The sequence below is a fragment of the Dermacentor andersoni genome, chromosome 5, assembly GCF_023375885.2.
Source record: "Dermacentor andersoni chromosome 5, qqDerAnde1_hic_scaffold, whole genome shotgun sequence".
In the NCBI taxonomy this organism is placed as follows: domain Eukaryota; kingdom Metazoa; phylum Arthropoda; class Arachnida; order Ixodida; family Ixodidae; genus Dermacentor; species Dermacentor andersoni.
Window position 1 is genome coordinate 99,813,153 of NC_092818.1, and position 20,899 is coordinate 99,834,051.

Here is a 20,899-nt window from a genome sequence, read left to right on the forward strand (position 1 = left end):
GTGGCAAGTCAACGGTTGAAATGCGAGAAGAGGAACACTATCACGTACAACTATTCCAATATGTTTCATTCCAATCTCCTGACGTAAAATTTGCGTAACCACCGACGCGAGCATCAGGTGGTGACCCGCAGAGTTGTCTAACAGACCAATGAAACGCTGTCCTCGTTTTTAGGTCACTTTTGTTTTCTTTAAAAACGAATAATATTGCCTACACTGAGCGGCTTGTCTTATCTAATTGGCTGACAAGAGGCGAGGAGCACGCTCAAGTGGAGAGGGATTCGATGGGGCCGAGCAGTGCACTGAAAATCGATAACCGGATGAAGAGGGTGGTGCCGGCGTAAGTAACTCCTTACGTAAGCTCTTTCATATATTTTAATTGTGCCTATACCTCCGCATTATTCTTAACTATAAGCTTGCGGTGATATCTGTGCTTGTGTTTCTATAACTCTAGTCGCAACAAATGTGAAGCATATGTTAGACAACTTTGCGACTACACTTCGACACTCCCACCCAAAAGGCATTAACATTTTGATGATGACTCATTCGCGGCATAAACGTTTCTCTTCGCCGCTAATTAGTACCGCTGAATTGAGGGTCTGTAACAAAAAAAGCCATATGAAGAGAAAACCACTGTCCTGTAGCCAGCGACGTTTTTCTGATATCTTGAGGGGGGATTCTGTAATTGAAGCCACAAGAACAAGCGGAATTCACGAAATTCACGAAGGCAACGGTTCCTTACTTTTTTTCGAGTACAGTGAGTGCGTGGCGGCTTTCTGGAGACGAGCTGTGGTACGGCAAAATGAGTACACTTTCTCACGTGGTCCGGCAGCTTATTTTTGTTACATAGAAGAATGGTGAGGCGAGCATTCAGCGTACTTATCTCTTACAGCTTACACCTTTATGCCCCTGACCAGCAGTAATCGCATCAACACATAAATTTAAGTTCGCTACACTTTCTTGCATGGTCTCCGACTCACCTGGTACTTGGCTTGAGTTTGTAAAATGAGCACGCCGAAAATGTTGGCGATATAGTACCATATCTGGTACAGGAAACTAGGAGACTTGGTGAATATCTGTATCGCCTCCACAACGCGGCTCCGGGGAATAATGTACGCCTGCAAAGAGAAAAAAAAAGAATACATAGATGTCAAGTGGAAAAAGGCACTGGGGAAACCTAAAAGATGAAGTTTATTCTATGGATGTTCTGACAGTGAAATTTACGAAAGAAGTAGATCACGAATATTTGAGGAGAGCGACTGCCATACTACGTTATACTGAATATTTTCTCATCCTGATTGCTTTCACTACTTAAAGTAGAAAGCTGGGTTAATTGCTCTGGGTATTTTGACATCATTACAGTGCTAAAGACGAATACACAACACGAAGACCAGACAGGCGCCGAATATTGAGTTATTTACTCAGACAGGCAGTAACGTTCTCCAACTGTGCTGGCAGCGCTAATAAAAAATGAAGACAAAATCCTCATTCATGCCACTTATGCCTTGCACAGTATATCCATTTTTGTTTTTCGAACTAGAGAGAGTGATAGACGGCATACTAACGAAGTTTCATTGTTTCTTTAGAACGGTAAGGGCTTCAAATATTAATTTTCTGTTTTCCGAAAGACACTTTCCGATTAAAGGCGCGCTCTCTAAAACTGATGCGCACTCTCCATCTCCTGCAATGATTTGCAAGATGACCCGAGCCCGCCAATGCCTGCACCTTAGAAAGCCATCAAAGACATGCGCGCTCAAATGCAGGCGAGCTTATATGAAGTCTCCGTAAAGCACCTGCACACGCTGCTCCCTCAAACGACTCCGAAGACATCGCCCAGTCTGACCAACGTAGCACTTCACCTACCGCACGACAGTGGCATACAACACACCATTCTTGTCTCTAAAAACGTGGCGAGGAAAAAATAAAAACGCGTGAAAGAAAGCATGTACTGCGATTCATCTCGTTACCACTCACATTGACGGGCGTCTCGGCGGATACTCGCGTCACGGTGGGCTCGTCACTGACCAGGCCGAGGGCTCCCAGCGTGACAGGGGCGCCCAGGTAGTCCTCGAAGTACTCGTCGCTAAAGAAGAACAGGGACGACGACGAGTTCGGAAGCGCACCGTCCTCACGGTACTCCACCTCGCCCTCGATCTGCGGCCACCGCGGCGACAGAAAACAGAATGGCAGATTATAGTATCGCGCCATAGTTTCGGGCCACGCCATAAAGTGGCAGACGTCCTGTGCATTATCATGACCTACGCAGTGAGAAAATTATGAAGCTTGGATTGCATTAATTTTGAGATGACGAAGTCGTCGAACGTCTTGGTGAGGGAAAACAACAATGGAAAGCGCTTCAACCTTGTGGTGTAGTCACTGTCGAGTATAGCGTTCGTCAAGTAATTAACTCTCAGCGAAAAGATGGCAACTCACTTTGACAATGCCCGAGTATGTAATGAGGACATGGCTCTCGCAGCCTTTGTCGACGATGACATCGCCAGCCCCGTAAGCCACTGGCCTGAGCTGCATCTGTAAAGAAAACGGAAAGTTTTGGTTACCTTCCCAGTGGGGCTTTGCGCGTCTTCGCGATTGGACTTCCAAGTAAAAGAAGGTTTGATAGCAGCCGAATATGTTTAGTTCTTGCTTTGCTTTTTGGCAAGAATATTTCGGACATATCTTTCATTCAACTTATTATGATGGCTATAGAAAAGCCGGACACTCCCCATTATCCTCGTTATCGTTGTGCTGCCTCTGCGGCTCCTGCGACCACTCCTGTCTCGCGTCTGGCTCATACATTATTCGCCTCTAAATTTTCCGATGTGACACGTCCTGTTACAGTCTTCTGTCTTCCCTAGTATTCTTCTGTCTCTTTTCGATACGTCTTTTAGTACGTTCTTCTACATGGTATGGCGTTCTGTATTTTTTCAAATTCCGGCATATTCTCGATTTAGCCATATTGTCAACTCTGATTTGACAACGGGGCTGTTTTGGCCTGTCTGATAGGGTCAAAACGCCGTCATTTCAGAACTAGGACAATGTAGCAGAACTTGACAGTGTGCAGAACATAGCACCCTTAATTAGAATTCTGCGAAGGCTATGTCTCGCACAAATCCACTCTTTTATCTACGCGCTAGAATATTCTCCCAGCGTGTCTTTGCTGTGAATCAAAGAGTTCTTTCCTAAGCCCCAAGTATTGCATCGACTACGTTGTTGTTCTGCCAGCTAACCAAAGTATACAAGTGCTTTATGAAGCACTGTTTCCCTGCCCCCGCAAGTTAGCAGCAACAGTTGTGCGCTGGCCTGTATGTTTTCAGAGTGTAATTTCATATTTAGATCAATTGAAGTCGTAGCGCTGGATTGAGAGGGACATGAAAGACGACAGGATAAGCTTTCTCATCTAGCGCACGTCCTGGCGTCTTTCATGTCCCTGTCAATCCAGTGCTATGACTTCAATTGATGCAACGAACCAACCAACACAAAAATCTGCATTCCTGGATTTCATAGTTACAGTCTTACAGTCAAGTTTCTTTTGGGCGGGCGTCGCAGTCAAGCCGTGATGAGCGGCGGACGCGATTCACTTACAGCGAGGAACTGCCGAACGCTGTCAGACCCGATCCAGGGAATGACGCGCAGCACGGCGATCGGCTTGTAGCTCGCCGGCAAGCTGTTGGGCGCGCAAATGATGCCCATCATCTTGTCCTTGAGCATCTGGTACAGCTCGCGGTGCTGCTCCTCGGTGAAGAAGCCGTCGCGCTGCATCTCGGCCACGTGCGCCGACACGTCGTTCAAGATGGTCTGGCCCGCCTGCCGACTCTTGAAGGCGACCGCGATGCCCGGGAACCGCGACTGGATCTCGACCAGGTTGCGCAGCACTATCAGCCGGTTGTTGGTGGCCCGGCTGCGTGTCTCGAGCGCCAGGTCGGACGACTGCACGTACTTCCACACGTTCTGCTGCACCTCTTCCTCGCCCGTGATGATGGCCAGCGAGGTCTCGTACGCCGCGTAGATTATCTTGTCCAAGTACCGGTGCAGCAAGTCCAGCAGCCAGTCCTGGACCACCTGGTTTCCCGGAAGACCAAATGATTTTTTTTTACCATGACGCCACAATTTATGATACTCCAGACACGGCAGCTAGCTAACTCGAATGTGTCGATAGAAGATCAAGGAGCGCAAGTATACTGCCATGGTGTTCTAGCAATATGTAAGAACAATTTAAATTTGCCAGCTTTTGATTCCGCCCAGCCTTACCTTTAATCGACATCTGATGTGCAAATTATTTCCATGTGCTCGCGTCCCAACGCTGTACCCCAGCCATTGAGTAACGTCGCTGTAGAGAGCTGTGGATCGACTTTAGCCATCTGGATTATTCAATACACTCTTAAATCAAATTATAAGGACGTTTTCCTATTCAATCTCAATTGGACAGCGGCCGTTGTGGCCAAAAATTGAAACAGTGACCATATGCTCAGCACAACAATGCCGTGGCCACTCGGCCATTGCAGCGTCTTTATGACTTCTCCAGTTCAACTCGAATGGGCGTGGCACCTCGATGTACTTGACGGCGTGGACCAGCCGCACAGACATCGCCAGGATGAAGATGGCCGTGGGGAGGGTCTGGTACTGGTACTGAGCGGCAACCAGGAAGTATATGGTGAACTGGATGACGAACACGAAGATGCACGTGGCCACCAGCACCAGGTCCAGTTTGTTGTAGTTGTCCAGCCGCACGAACCGGTGCCCGTAAGCCGTTATCTGCAAAGATCGCGTTTCCAAGCCTCAGCACAAATAAGATAAGCTTTCTCATCTGTCGCAAGTGTGAGAAGCAATGAAACAAAGATGTGAGACAGCCATGAACCCTGAGAACTTTGGCTTTATGCGGCTGTGTGAGCGCCTGAATAAATTATGAAAAGAAAAAAAATCTATGGGATAAATTCGGTGAAAAAAATTACATCGTGAAGCAAACAAAGCAACCATACTACTGCAGGAAAGATGTGGGAAAGGAGCCACGACCTAATAAACAATTCGAGGGTGCACTTAACACAATACTGCAATTTCTACGCTTCGTTAATTGAATGCAAACAGCTTAAAATGAAATAGTGGAATTTCACCGACCAAACGGTGCCAATATACTAGTATAAGCTGGAACCATTGCCACCTAGCCTTAATATAGGCATGTTTTGCAATTTGCAACCCTCTACCATGGCTCGAGAAAGAGTACCATTGGTGCTACGTGCAGCGACTGGACGCGGAAGCAATCGTGAAGCTTCAATAAACATCGAATAAATATAAAATATACAGCCGTATTACACTCTTGAGCCTACCGAGCCGGTCAACTCGGTTGCCCGAGATATATGGAGACGTACGTTTTATTTTTAGCGCTCATTATCTAATCTGATTTCCTTAGCGGGATCTTCGGGCAACCGTACACCCGCGGTCGACGAGGTACGAAATGGAGGACATACACACGTACCATGGTGGTGATCTCGGCGGCGAAGAGGATGATGTAGACGCCTTCGATAACCAGTATGGCGTCCGAGCGTGGCTTGGGCGGCAGCGGCGTGTTGAGCAGCATGCCCAGCAGGCACGTGAGGAAGGTGAGCGTGGTGCTGGTGATGACCAGTTCGTAGTACTTGTGCTCGAACATGTCGATGATGCGCTCCTGCAGGTTGCGCTCCAGTTGGCTCTGGAAGGACTCCGTGTCGTCCATGAGGTCCTCGCCGAAGCTGGACACCGACAGGCGCTCTTTCTGCGCGCGTGAAAACCGAAAAAGAAAATGTCAGCCACTTTCCCTGCGAACGAGAGCACTTAGCCCTTGCCATCGTCGTTTCTATTGCTACAGCCTGCACAAACGTTTTAAGAGGTATACTGACCGTCCATTTGATCCAATCGGGAATGTCGATGAGCGATTCGATGGTGTCCGCGCCCATGTAGCTGCAAGTTGTTTGCACCACAATATAGCTTACTGGCAGCAACAAGAGATGCACTGTCTTGCATAGTTTCAGCAGTCTGGATAGTTAGCCGAGTTAAGCGTGTACTTTGTTCCTATTTTTTGGCTCTTGTGATATAAATTGAAATTAATGTCAAAACAAACAATGGCTTAAAAGTAATATGAATGAATCGGCATGCTGCCCCTTGAGGAATGCAGGGGTGAACACTAGTGTAAAAAAAAAAAAACACTGTCTAGTTCAGTTGTAACTGGCTATAATTTGCATGCTACACAGGTCCGTGGTACTTGTGAATTTGCGCTTCACAGATGCCGCTGTGAAAGTTTCTCTTAGTCTTGCTGACGCAACTCCTTTCATAATATGGCTGCACAAGCTCAGCCCACTAATCACTCAGCTTTCGATTTTCGCTATTCTGAGCTTTCGCCAGGCGCCAGGTGACGTATGGTCTGCAGTCCTGGTGTCTGCATACTGTTTTGGCAATAAGGAGCTGTACATCGCAAAAGACAAAATATACACTGCGGGACAGTACCTATCTCGTTGCTTCTGCTTTCTTTCTGAGGAATATGCATTGGTTTTAGATAAAAGAAAAACCGCGCAAGGAAACGAGACAGAAAAAAAGCATAGCGCTTGCCTCTTTCTTGTCCCGTTTCTTGCGCTGTTCTTGTTGTAAAACGTTTTATTTATTTATTTATTTATTTATTTATTTATTTATTTATTTATTTATTTATTTATTTTATATATATTCAATAATTTATTCATTAATTAACTCATTCTGCACAGCGCCAATTGGCATGACAGTCAGGGGAAAATAACAATACAAATCCAGAAACACAATGCAGGTAGAGGAAAGCGACCTATGAAGTTGTACAATGTAAACACCTAGGATACCAATAAACATGATACGAACAAAATGTCATCACTCAAAATTAACATAAGTCACATACCTAACTGATATCTACAAGGATGTGGTAAGCACGTTGTTCGAGAACATATTTGGAACATCACCGGGCACCTCGTTCGATCCCGATATTGCACGTGGGAAGGTCATTCGAAACAACTTCGTTCTACAATTAACTTCTATAATTTTGTTCGCATGTTCTGTGCGGAAAAACACAATCTGGTTTTCACGAATTTTAGGTTGAAGCATGTTCTAGGGAAAATATGCTATGAAAACATTTGAGTCAATATTTTTCTGCATTCCTGTAAGGTCTCTCATTTTAAACTTACTTTAGTTTTTTATTGGCTGAATACGTCATATACCAACTAGCCCAACAGCAAACACCCCTGCCGTGTTGGTTTTTCTGTAGCTTTGTGGTGATAGCTTTCAGGAGACGCCAATTTTCTCATTTAAGTAACTTTCTTTACATATTGAGGGTCCTTAACGTAAACTTCTGTATGACCAACTACTGAGAGCTACATTCACTGCGTACTGTCTCTTCCAAGTGCACACTCACACTTTCTTGTCGAACGGGTACTGTAGGGCAGCCAGCAGCGTCATCATGGTGCTCTTCTGGATCATTCCTTCTCGGTACTGCCTCGAATAGCTCACCTGTGGAAAGACGCCAGCACGCGTAGCGCGCGGCTAAGCTCAAATTTCGTCGTCTACCTAAGATAGTAAACGATCCGCTCACCTGCTCGATTCTCAGCACATTTTCAACGGCGAAGTGCTCCGCCCTTGTCTGTGCTTCGCGTTGGCCATGCCTCCTTTTCCCGGCAATTTTGAACTGCGAATCAGTGACGAGGCGGTGTCCATCAGAGTCAGGAAAGCAAGATAACTGCACAATATACCAAGCCATGCACCAGCTCTCGTTCTTGGCAGACCAGCATTGCGCAATAGTTGTCTCTCATAGGAGTTTCGCTGAGTTTGATTAAGGTTCTATCGAACCGGGAGCTTTTTTTTTTCCCCTCTGTTAAGTAAAGATTCTATAAAATGAATACGAATGACGCAACTCGCAAGTTGAGGACCCATGTTCTGGTGTTTCATTTGCGCTTTGAGCATCTTATGCGTTGATCTCCACCAATACTAGTTTCTGGAGTGTAGAAGGACGGGACGGCGGCTGAAGAGCCGTGCTGTCGTCCGTACATTTACTCCAACAGAAGGGCGACAGAAGCGAGCCGAGCGGCAGCTGCGGCGACCAACGTGGCAGGCTTCCGGGACGACACGGCACGTGCCAAGCTTGCGCCTCGAGCACGCGCTGTGCATCTTTGTTCTTTTCTTCATTCGCAGCGCCCCTCTTGGCGGCGTCGGTGGGTTCTACAGGGCCCCCCGGCCAGATGCCACGGCAATAAAACAAGGCACAGGTGTCAAAAGGGTACGTGGGCAGTCCAAGTAGTGTGAGTCCGTTGACAGCGAAGGGGACTAGCAAACCCCTCTGGTGCACGAGGCTGCGAATGGCGCTGCGAACGAGTGTGAAGGCAGACGCCTCTGCATCAGTTCGCGCAGGCCGTGCGAAACAACTCGGGACTTGGCGCTGTCAGTGGTGGACACGAAAAGCCGCAAGCTCCATCGTCACGCCCTCCGAGATGCGTGAGCCATGATGGACGTACCTTGTTCGTGCGCTTGTCCGGTCTTGTCCGACCCCATGTTTTTTTCTGCCTTTGCAGTCGTCTAACGTGTGGTAATGGTCGATATTCTATTCGATATCGGATGGTCGTCTTACTCGCATACTCGCATTTGCGAATCAATTCGAAAATTTCACCAGACGAACGCCCTTATAGATTTCTATCATTTTGCCCATACTGAGTACGGATGACAAAGCGAAACACAGGGAACCGGCAGGACGCGTCGAGTCACCGTTCCGCCTGCTGCATTCTTTTGCGGCGACGCAGCCTATGACCATCTCTGTGAGTGTGACTGCTGTAGCTGTGCAACAATAAACTTCAGTAACACATATGTAAGAAATGTCGATTTATGGCTCTGATGTGCCTGAAAGAGCACTTCTTCCACCTCTTGGCAAAGCCTGCACTAGCGTCATGCGGACAAGTCGATAGCGCTCTGCAGCATTTCGGCATAAGGCAGGTTGTAGTTTTCTGTGCCGAACCGGTTCAGTGTTGCAAACAATTCAGACATTTTTTTATCCACACCGGAACTGAACCGTAATGAAATCGGAGTGCACTGAACCCAAACCCAAACCAAATACTCTTCTTTTTCAGTTCGGCATCCTGCTTTAAATGTTATTTATATCTTTCTATTCTGTTTGTTTCCTTTTAATGTTCGTTATTCATTCATTTCTTATCTTATTCGTATCGTATTTCACGCGAAATCATGTCGACTTTGGCTTCTCTAGCGTCTACACCTGACTGACCATTCCTTTTATTGACCAACAGGCCAGCTGGGCCAACCGAAAATATAGTTCTGCCTATGTCACGATTCATCTATACTATCTTTACTATATTGACGCTAATTACGTCCGTACCTTTAATTTTACCTACTCTGCCGCTAATACTCGCTTCTTGTGAGCACTTGTGAAGGCACCTTCCAGACACTACTTTCTTGCGCCAGCCCTGATTAGTCCATGCGAACTTGCTCCATTCTTCAAAAATGTGCCGTAAGGCGGCTTTGCCTAAGCGCTCTTTACGGGATAAAGTACATTTTGGTTATTTTTCGACTAGCTTGGCGCTAATTACGTCTCTGCCGTTCACCTTACCAGCTCTACGAATAATTCTAGCTTTTTGTCTCGCTTAGACCTACATTTTAGTAATTTGTCAGGTTCCTACGTTGTTCCAATCCGATCCCGTTTTGTTAACGATATTACATGCATAAATAGCCAGATTTCAGAAACGCCAAACCCGCATGAAGTCAGCGATTCAAGAAAAGCTAATGTGCATGTCATCATTACGTCATTCTTTGCTTCACCGTCCACTACCAGCCCGCTCACCCACGGTCTCTGTCCCGAGGCGAACGGATTCTCGATGATAGTGTGTCGTAGGACCCACTTCCAGTCGACCGGCCGGAAGTAAGAATCGGCCTCCTGAACTCGGCTGGACACCATCACGTGGTCCTTTAGGTACGTCACAGCGCTTGACATGGTGCGTTGCTCTATCTCGGACACTTCCAGCACTCCTGCGATTCGTACGCGTGATGCAGCCACGATGAGGAAAGAGAGGTCGCTACGTTGACAGTTGTAGCGGCACACGCTTGGCATCAACGGCGTCAGTTAGCAATAGCGTACCTACCATTTCCATACTACCGCGAAGCTGAAAAGCAGTTTGATAATGTTGCAGATACAGCTGCTTACAAGCGAACTTATTCGATGTTTACGACACGTGGCGCCTATCGTTCACACTGTACGTGGAACCAAGCGTAAGAAGGCACGGCTGACATATACTGCAATATACTCGTATATTTAAAAGCATCCGTGCTTGCCCTGGTTTGCCTCACATTTATTCTGCTTAATTATCTTGCGTAATCGGCAGCCGCAATTTAAGGACCAAATAATGAATTACTTTAAACTTTCTTCTTGCCCTTTAAACTAGCATCTCCGAACTCGAGTGTAAGCCTCAAATTGTACTGTGGAAATTTCCTACTAATATATACCAACAAAACATTTTGCAGATCCCACACACGTGTTGGATCCTGTGCGAAGCGGAGCTTTAGTGAAATGGTTAATTGAATGTCATTATTCTAGATGCGATGTGTATAGTTCTCTTTACTTTATTAGTACTTTACAATTAATATTGTTAAAGCGTCTGTCTTAAAAATTGTCTGTCCGTCTGTAAATGTCACACACACACACACACACACACGCACGCACACACGCACACACGCGCGCACGCACACACGCACACGCACACGCACACGCACACACACGCACGCACGCACGCACGCACACAAACACACACACACACACGCACACGCACACGCACGCACACGCACACGCACACGCACGCACACGCACACGCACACGCACACGCACGCACGCACGCACGCACACACGCACACACGTACATACATTTACATATAGTTCAGCTGACGGTGTTTTCAGTGCGGTGAACGCAGTTGTTTAAATCATACATCGGGGGCGTCAGACGTAATGCTCACGCATATTCTCGCATTTGCCGCCAAATCGCCATGGATGTTTTCATCATATGCAATACATTGCAAAATTTAAGTTTGCAGCACCCAGGTCCCACATTTATATCGCCTTAAATGTTTATGCTTATGCGCTGCATCTTTCACAAACAACGCCTAAATACAAACACGAAATCAGCAGCGTAAGACCTCGATGGAGCAAAGACGATCTACGATGTCCGTGGAAGAAAGAAGAATGGCGAGACGTGTGCGTAAAAGGTAAGTGATTTTCTAACCTTTGTACCACAGTGCCACATACCCCTTCTGGAGGATACGCTAAGCACGGGCACATAACCAAGTAGGAAAAAAAAAAGCCACAAACAATTTTTTAATCAAATAATCTGTTGAATATAATGCACAGTTTCATATGTAGTCAGTGTGCTTTAGAAATACCTGTGAGGCAACATTATACATACCGGCTTTACGTCGTGATGTATTGTTTTATTGTGTAGAACACACTGACCCGATCGGTCTTTTAGTGTGGCTCGTGTGCCTATTAGCCGCAGAAACCGAATACCCGCTTCACACCGCGGAGAAGTAGGCAAAAAAAGCTTCGCTTTAACATAGAGCTGGACACGGAGTCTGAGCTGTCGTCCACGGGCAGTATCGGTAACGATAAATTTAGAACGGTAACACTATGGACTACAGTGTTTTATAGATGGTAACAACGGTTCCGGTGGCAGCGCTTAGTGATGCTCCAGTGCTCTTGAGTCACACAAATTTTGTCGAAAAGGTATGAACTGCCGAAAAAACTTCTAAATTATGAATATGTCGCCGAGGCGGGCACATTTACACAAGCTTATGAGTAAAACAACCTCCCTGACTACAATCGGGTCTGGGCGCATCGGTAGAAAACAGCGCCTCAAGTTATCGCCACAGTGGTGCCCTTTCAGTCTAAATCACTGGCGCCACGGTATAATGGTAGCTGCAATACAACCACGTAGAGACGAAACTCTGATATCTAGAGAGCCAAAAAGCTCCATCCTAGTCTCGGCTCCTAGTTTGACTATACTAAACACGTCTCAATAACTAACATATCTTCGCAAATATTTCTTACCAAAAGTCCTAAATATGAACTCGAGGAAAGCGACGTTTATCAGCTGGCCCAGAAGTATGTCGCACACGATGTGGGGAAACGTCTGCAAAAAAAAAAGAAAGGAAGAAGAATAAGAAAAGAGACAGTACTACTTCTAAGGAAATTTCAGAAATGGGGTTTTACAGTTCAAAGCAACACATTGAGTCCTATGATGCTGTGGTTAAGGGGCATGATTGGTTTTGCCTATCCATAACGTTCAAAATTATTGCGGGCGCGATGAAAATTATTTCCAGCCTGAACTAAAATGTGTAGGGAAGCTGAAGCGCACGATCATTCTTGCTTTTCGTCTATTGCATTCCAGAATCCTGGGCACAACAGCAGGATGTCATAACCATTCCGCCCGACACGGCTTATCGAAATTACTGTTGTCTTTCTGGTCCTTTGTCGTCCGGCATCGCATTCTATTGTCCCCTGTCGCTTTCCCTCGGGACATAGCGAGATATAGCGAACTAGTGAGTTCATACATGTGCCTATGTATGTTGTATAACGGTCTCCGCTTGTGTAACATTGTTTTTTTTTCTTTGGGTGGACGTGTACAGTAACCCTGACTTGCCTCTTCCACTCATAGATGCAATAGGCCAACGCCGCATTCAAGTCGCTTGCCTTTCAATAGGCACGTACTGATGCCGCATCAGTTTGCGAGTCCAAAGCGCGTCGACCTTGTGCCTCTGCACGCGGGATGTAGATAATTGTCTGGACTGTACAACTTCACACTACCTCAGTACTGAACTCGCATACCACCCGAAATCAATCCGTTACTACCCTGATCAGCCTAAGTGATGATCGATGAAAAAGGATTAGCCGGAGATTACTTAGTCAAGCCGAACAAGAAACTTTCGCACATTGTTCATTTGAAATTGCAGAACACCCGCCTTCGTGTCCTTCAAATTAGCTTCTGCGCTCCTAAATGGCTGTGGCAGAATCCAAAAAACGCGCGACAGAAAATTCTACGGTTTAGGAACTTATCGTAAAAGCTCCAATAAAATTATCTAGCCACCTCTCAAATTTACTCAGAGCCATTGTGGTCTACGCTTTAGCATATGAACTTTAATGGTAGAAAGTAGATAAACCACGTCAGGCAGACATCTATGCATTCAAACATTTCTGCAGACCTTTGTGTCACATCGCTGTAGCTCAGATGACAGAACACAAAAAATTTTGCTGCAGGATTTAGTGCAAGCTCGTAAAGGCCGCTACAGGAAATGGACGAAAATAATCTAAAGGGGTCAATTTTTTTACAACAGGACACCTTTAGGCGCCCTCCAAAATAAAACTCGCAGCTAGCAAAATCGCGTCTGCGTAACGTACTCTCGAATGTACTGTACCCAGTTCTATCGAGTTCTTACCCCTCCGACGTATTCAACGTTGATGGTCGACTGATGGTGGTAAAGGAAGGTGACAACAGTGATGTTGAGCGGCCCCTTGAGCCCCATCCAGACCGTTACCGCAGCCTGGCGCCACGACACCGGGTAGCCGAACTGCTCGATGATCGGAAAGAGGGCTACCACTGAGAACAGCCGTGCCAGGATGCGCACAGCGTATGCCAGCGCCACCTGCGTAGTTGCAGTCGAGGTCAGATTCTCGCTGAGGAGTAAGTGCACAGTACCGATCCGTAGGTAATTATTACTGTGTGACACCGATTGCGATGGTTTGCTGCTAGTGAACCTGCTGCAGAAAATTCAGTGATCGTCTATGCTCCGTTCTCTGGTGGCCAGCGTCAACTTAAACCAAACAATAGGCGTAACAAGGACTGCGTCCACTGGTAGTGTAAGTGCAATGTGCAAAGATCGACCAAACGGAAAGCGACAAAGCTTGTGGGAGCAATCTCATATTTTATCAAAGGTGCTTTTTCTGTCCTCGCTATGGGACTTGAGGTGTAGCCGCATTCGGATTTTCGATAGACTTCTACAGATTTCAGTATAGACTTCTGGAAAAGTGTAAGTATACAGCCGACAAAATTTGCATCCGGAAGAGTATACTCTACCGCGGCGCATTGCAGGAGATACGTCATCGCCGTAAACGAAACGTCACAACTATAGGTGAGCACCGGGAGCACTAAAGCGACTTGCCTGCGAGAGGATGTTGCTGCGGGCGAAGATGAAGAGCAGCTCGCCGCCGTACAGCGAAGACATGAAGAGCGAGAGGAAGCCCGAGACGTCGTAGATGGCCGACCAGTACTTGTGCAGCAGGCCCTCGAGCTCGGTGCAGGCGACCAGGCGGTGCGAGGTGGTGATGAGCGTGAAGGCCACCACGCCGTCGACGCCCGAAGTACCCATGACCTCGAGCAGGCAGAAGGTCGCGTACGTCAGGCAGATGTGCAGGAATGTGTTGCTGCTCTGGCTCTGCGGCGCCAAGCGGAGCGACCAGATGGCCACGGCGCCCATAGCTACGCCGCCCAAGGCGCCCATCACGTGCGACACCAGCAGGTGGTTCAGCACGGTCGTCACGCCCTGGTTGTTCTGTATACGAAGACAACATGCCCCAGTCTTTCGTGGCGCAGTCTACGTCATATCAGGCACTGCGCGGGTATACTCGTATAGCTAGAACATGCGTGCGCACCACTGTCCGTTCTTACAAACTGGAAATACAATACAGAGGTGCTTGTGACTCGCCCAACTTCAGTGTCTCGGGCGTACATGGGAGGGCAACGTGGGCCACACATAAAAGCTTCGGGGGCCACATTTTTCGAGACCCCTAAGCTGGTTACGTGAGAAGAGCTGCCTGCCTGCTTCTGCTGCTATCGCAGTACAAAGAGAAACGCTTCTTTAAGATTTATTGCAGAATACAAAAAGCCTGAATACCCTAAAAACGTAAACTCTTGTAATTTATCATAACAAATATTTTTAGCAAGTCCTCGCAACCTCTAGCAACTTTTGCAAGGTAAGTGCACTATTTTGCTATCCCGTAAATCAAAAAAAGTCTACTATATAATAAGTGCTTTTTATACAACACATGGGCGTTTCAGTAAGGGAATTCTGAGAAACGCGCGGAATTAAGGCGGATTTGTAGGCCCAAAATTGTTCTGCCAGAGCGGTTCACATAAGAAAAAACGAAGTGGCAGAGGCTAGCAGGATATTCGCTCCTGTCGCGGTTCAGGAAGCGAGCGTGGTACTGATCCAACGTTACCGCGCCCAATACAGCGGCAGCGCTGTAAAATAATGCGAGAATGGACTCACGATGTCACCACCAAAAACGCAGTAGATAATTACCCCCCCCCCCCCCCCCCCCCGAGAACATCAGCGAAAGTCAGCGTGTGGGAGTATCGGTATTGCAACGAGAAGCTGAACAGATTGCTAACAGCATGTATAGCCCCCCCGCGCACTTGTCTAGTGCGCCGCAACGGTTCACTGCAGCCATATATGCTTCCACCATTCACTAGAGGTCGCTGGGTGGTACAACTTGGCGCCAGAGCACGCAGATTCTAGCTCCCTTGAACTGAACACATTATCGACTATAATCCTGAAAGCAGGAAGCTTCTCGAAACAATAATTGATGCGCAATTAACTAAAACGCCTTTTATAGAAACATCTTGCGCAGGTGACGTTAACGGCTCCTTTCGGTTTGCGACATCGTGTTGCGCCCCGCAGTGGGAGTTGCGAATTTCAGCGTTCCGTAGGCGCGCATTCATACGTGGGCCTCGACGGTGTCGAGGACAGACCAGACGAAGAGGTTGTTGACAATGGACTCAGCCTGCAACATGGTGGTCAGAATGGGGTAGCGGCCTTCCTCGAGCAGCTGGTCGGCAATGGGCAGCCGTTCGCAAGAGCAGAGCAGGATGCCAAACAGCAGGCAGTTGTTGATGCCCTTGGTGCCCAGGAAGGTGTACGCGTACAGCGCCGACACTACCGTGCTGATGCCCAGTGTTCCCACGGAGAACACGGTGATCTCCCGGTGACATCTGAACGCGGGTAGTGAACAGGTGGCGTATGCAGGGTGCCGACACTAAACAAAACCATGGCCGCGATAACGCAACGATTGTATTTGAATCCTTTTCCTTCTAAAGATTGCATAAATCTGTTGAAGGTCTTAAGCATACAGCTTTCTTTCGGAATGAACCGCGACTTTAGTACAACTGCCTGTCAGTTTTCAAGGGCCGTACACGAAAATAGCACTCTAACACAGGTAAAAGCCGCACGATGGTACCGATGGTACCGTGCGCTAACGTACGACAGTGCCACACGGTGGCGCGACAGTGAAAGCAGCGTTCTTGCGTTTCCCTCGTGACAGCTAGCGTTCTGAAATGCCTTCGTTGAGAGATTGCACCTCTGGTCGAAGACCGCGAGACGCTGTCGTTTCAGACGCTGTGCTTAGGCGGCCGAACAAGCAGCACAGAGTTCCGAGCTGCTCCTTAAAGAGGAGGCGCTTGAAGTACCGGTAGGCTCCCGCATAGAAGTAAGGCACGGTGGTAAGGGGAACGCCCTCCCCACAACACAATGCGGCATAGTGCCACAATTGCCCCCCTGCCAAAGCTTGCTAAACGGACTCCTGGATTGACCGGGCCGGTCTTTCATAAATTTTTTTGCGTAAGTAGAGCTCAGCGCTCTCTGTTTTTACTAGCACTCGTTTGATCCACCTAAAGCAAGCCCGCGACCTTCGTCTTATATATACAGCTGTAAGGTGCTTTGCACAGCCTCCATCGCGTAGCGTACCTGCGGAAGATGAAGTGGTTGATGCCCTGCGTGGCGTACACTGTTGCCGCAGGCACGAACACCATGAGCACGTGGAACTTAATGTTCCGCAGCCACATTGAGAGCGAGTCGAGGCTTCTCTCGTTCTCCGCGTCCTGGTACGAGAACCCGAAGCCCGCGATGAACATGAACACCGTGTACGGAAAGTGGATCCGGCGCTGCAGCTTCTTCAGAACCACTGCAGAAGAGCAGAAACGAAACGAAAAGCCTCGCAGGTACATACAAAAGGCAACCGTCCTCGCCTGCGCGAAGTAAACAAGAGGGTATGGCCGGTCTTCATTGCAGGCCCCATATTGTATGGCTGGTACGATGATAAGCTCCACGTCTTGTTGATTCTCAGTGGTTGCAGCTCAGCGGTCATGGTCACCGAGTAACGCGCAGCGTACTCACGAGCCTTAAAGATGGTAAACCTGCCTAATAACGACTTCTTTATTTTCTTGCGAGAAGCTATTAAGTACCAAGTGAGTTAAAGGCCTAAACATCTACAAATATATATGTCTACACCCGCGCAACTTTGTATCCTATATCCTATCTCTATCAAAAAAATAATAATAAAGGAAAGCCGGCGCCCTCGATAATACTGCATTTACCATCGCATCGTTGCTACATACCATGGTAATACATTTGAATCCCGCAGTTTCATTAAATCGAACAATCGTCGAAGTAACCATTCCTTCGCAGCTTCGATGCGAATGCTGGAAATGCAATCGGCAGAATTTACCATGCGTCGTGAAAGCAGACACTTGCGATGAATAAACTCGGGCAGCCATTCAACATATTTTGTTATCCGAAATAGTGAAGGATGTCTCGTCTTTGAAGCTTGAAATGCGACCAGCCAGATTTCCCAAGCCTTAATATAGTGGACAGTCTAGACTATCTTGATGCAAACGTGATTTTCGCTTAGAGATCGATGCCTGAAGCGCACCACCCACCTGCTGTGATGAGCACGGCGCAGATCACCAGATAATCGTAGGACTCGCCCCTTCTTTGCCTGCAAACAAAGGGCGAATGACATTTACAAGCCATCGCATATGCAACTTCTCCCAGAATTCCTAGCACCATCATATCAATCTAAGTCCCCTGCACAAGACTTCACTGCCCAGGGATGTATAGGCCTGTTACGCGTACCCTGCGTCAACCAGGCATATGCTTTGAAAATTTGCTGATGAATCTTTTCCTGGCCTCAACAGGCACGCCTTTTCTTTAGACAATCATTCAGTTGCTCTAGTGGGCCGCCAGTTATCTGTTTTATGCATTACAAGGCGTGTCCAGCTCTACGTGGTTCTGATTATCTCAACTAGAACACCAGCCACCCTTGTTTTCTCTGTCATGCATACTGCCGTCTATCTACAGTATAGTAACGTTGCGCGTATAATTTTTCCAATCCATTTCCTCACTGCGCCGTCTTCATCTTCATTTCAAGTTGCTGTATTATCCTGCCTACGGCAGGATAACAATCCACGTAGGCATGAACCTACCAGCTACGATGACTGATAGAACACAGAGGTTATAGTTATTACTGGTAGATTACTTGGATTATGTACTTATATGTTCAATGACGCATGTACGCCACAGTTTAGGAGCTTTGGCCCCAATCCAATTTTATCCTGCCATATTTGATTGTTACGATCATTCTTACGATCAAAAGGCCGACTACCAGAGTCATGAGGTCGTGTCCATAGTATGCCTAGAGTTAATGGACGATGCGCGAGCATGTCCATTTAAATGAGTGATTTGATACGCCGTGGACCCAGTGAGTGCATACATGGAAGTCTGTGAAAGAGTCTCCATAACATTCAAAAGATCACACATATCTGACAGCCTTTTTCGGAACGTCGATCTACTCATCCGCCTTATTTCAGTTCGCGCCAGGTTGTTGCATACCACTGAGCAAATCATCATCAAAGCACCCGCCACTCATTTCGGGAGCAATGTTTTCATTAACTTTGTTTACTCACGATACGCCACCGGCGACATCTACTTTGAACTTGACCTCTTCCTCACTGCTGTACTTTGTCGGGCGCGGCGTGGTGCTGGAAGGAGAGAAAGAAGAAAAAATAATTCGACATACTTAATTACATAAACGCCCAACAGCCAGGATTTCACGTTAAACGGTGCACTAGAGTTACGTGCCCACAGGGAGAAGCACACAGCGCCATAGCTACCGCTATGTCAGACATATTTCATCATGGCTCAGCGGCTCCAATCAATCAATCAATCAATCAATCAATCAATCAATCAATCAATCAATCAATCAATCAATCAATCAAAAAGTGAGCTTTATTTAAACAAGTCAAGGAATGTGTACAAAAATAGCTGGACCAATAGCCTATGTGGCTTGTAGCTGGTCCAGTACACAAAAGTATATATACAGGTCAACCAAATACAGATCTGCTCAATGAGTAAGAACATTATTTACATGAACAAGTACTTTTTTTTTAAGGAAGAGCTATTACGTTTGGTTAGACAAGAAGAAGCGTTTACATACAAGATCAAAATTTCCGGTTACTTTTATTTCCACAGGCACGGTGTTCCAACTTATAGCGCCAAAGAACTCTATTATACGTTCACCGTATATATTGCTGCAATAAGGAAGGTTTAAGTTAAAGTTAGTTGCTTGCCTGGTGTTTGCACGTGGGAAGTTATATATAGCCGCTTGAAGAGACACCAGGTAGATATATTGAGTAAAGTTAGATTAGCTGGGTCGGGCTTATAGGGGTCGGACAGGAGCCACGTAACCCACAAAAGACACTGATACTTAATGCGGTTCCCACAACAGCGTTAAGTTACGCACTCGTTTCTGCCTCTACTCAGGTGTGGTTGATTTATTGATAATGTAAGGTGGTTACGTTGCCTTTAAACCCGCAAAGGTTACCGGGAAAGCTTTCGGTGTTCTCGCCAGTTAAAACAACACATATATTAGGTAAACAGCGTGAAGTATTCGTAGGCTTAAGTGTGGCTCGAAATTTTAAAAATGAAAGTGATTCTAGTTTTCTTTCTCAATTAATCGACTTGCTTTTACGTTAATTAAATCTCAAAAGAATAGTTCGGTAGCATTAGCTGTCATGCTTAATGCCCAAACCAAAAAGCTGAGACAGGTCATCGAGACCCCACGTCACTTGCTCGGTGGTGCCAGTATCATTTGTGGTAGCGTTTGTGGTTGTTGTATGCAGCCTACGAAGGGATTCCCTCATCTCACAAACCCGTTCTCCCGTGACACAAGGCTTCGCCGCGTGGAAGGAACGGGCGCCTCGAGGTGCAAATGTACCTACATGTGTGAGTGCAGTGAGCTAGTTGTGGGCGATCGAATCACCCGCAAACTGCCACCCCGGATACCTTGCCGCAGCCATAATCAAGTTTCATGTGATACTGCTTTAACGCAACACCGTATTCTTGCATTCTCCACCTTAATTACAGCGCCAGCATCGCATCCAGCAACCTATTTTGGAAGCGGCAAAATAGCTCGCTCAAGATACGTCGGAAAACGTTTATCAGAAAGCCAATTCCAGTACCAAGCTGACACGCGCACTCAGGCGAGATGACTGGAGGCTTACCTGACAGTACTCATGGTGTCCGAAGGCCGATTCCGGCGGTGCGGTTGGCTTCGAATATTCCCGATAAGAACGCGCTGCGTGACCGTCCGAACCAACCGCGAGCCACGCGTACCACCCTCGTGGCTTCCTTCGCGTTTCTTCTTTATCTTCCAAAGTAATTAAGGGGCATACAAAGTGAGAAAAACAAGAAAGAGGGAGGGAGCCATATCCAGAAAAGTATGGTTTTTAGCTTTCTTATTAGGAACAAAATGAAAAAAAGAAGTGTAATTCTTCGTAACTAATAAAAGATTGCCAATTTACCGAACCAAATTGAATTAACTAGAACACTAGCTATTGCTCTAAGGCTGTCGCTTAAGCTACGACCAAGGACGGAAGCAAGAAATATAAATATTCTTATGTTCACACCTTAGTTGCTTTTGCGCCATAAAACCTTCAGTAACTTGTGTTCATGCACGGGTAATCGTCTTTGCCTTGTTGAAAAATGGTCTTCCGGCAGCGATGCCACATAACGCAAAAAAAACAGCGGCATTAAAGGGAGGGAATTGTTG

At 46.9% G+C, this 20,899-nt stretch overlaps 2 protein-coding genes across 2 annotated transcripts; both read right to left on the reverse strand.

The window, feature by feature from the left end:
* Window positions 1–873: 873 nt before the first annotated feature.
* On the reverse strand, window positions 874–4,791 carry LOC129384772 (sperm-specific sodium:proton exchanger-like). The gene is made up of 5 exons (XM_055070368.2): window positions 4,543–4,791; window positions 3,580–4,056; window positions 2,431–2,526; window positions 1,972–2,151; window positions 874–1,115 (listed from the first exon to the last, which is right to left on the reverse strand). The coding sequence occupies exons 1-5, from the start codon at window positions 4,579–4,581 to the stop codon at window positions 948–950; spliced, it is 960 nt and encodes a 319-aa protein (XP_054926343.1). The 5' UTR covers window positions 4,582–4,791; the 3' UTR covers window positions 874–947.
* A 4,122-nt stretch (window positions 4,792–8,913) lies between these two features.
* On the reverse strand, window positions 8,914–20,365 carry LOC126532029 (sperm-specific sodium:proton exchanger-like). Its single transcript, XM_055070493.2, has 10 exons — window positions 20,352–20,365; window positions 18,756–18,830; window positions 17,730–17,788; window positions 16,759–16,975; window positions 15,740–16,007; window positions 14,179–14,568; window positions 13,456–13,662; window positions 12,071–12,152; window positions 9,825–10,005; window positions 8,914–9,031 (listed from the first exon to the last, which is right to left on the reverse strand). Exons 1-10 carry the CDS (start codon window positions 20,363–20,365, stop codon window positions 8,914–8,916), a joined length of 1,611 nt encoding a protein of 536 aa, XP_054926468.2.
* Between the last annotated feature and the right edge of the window lie 534 nt (window positions 20,366–20,899).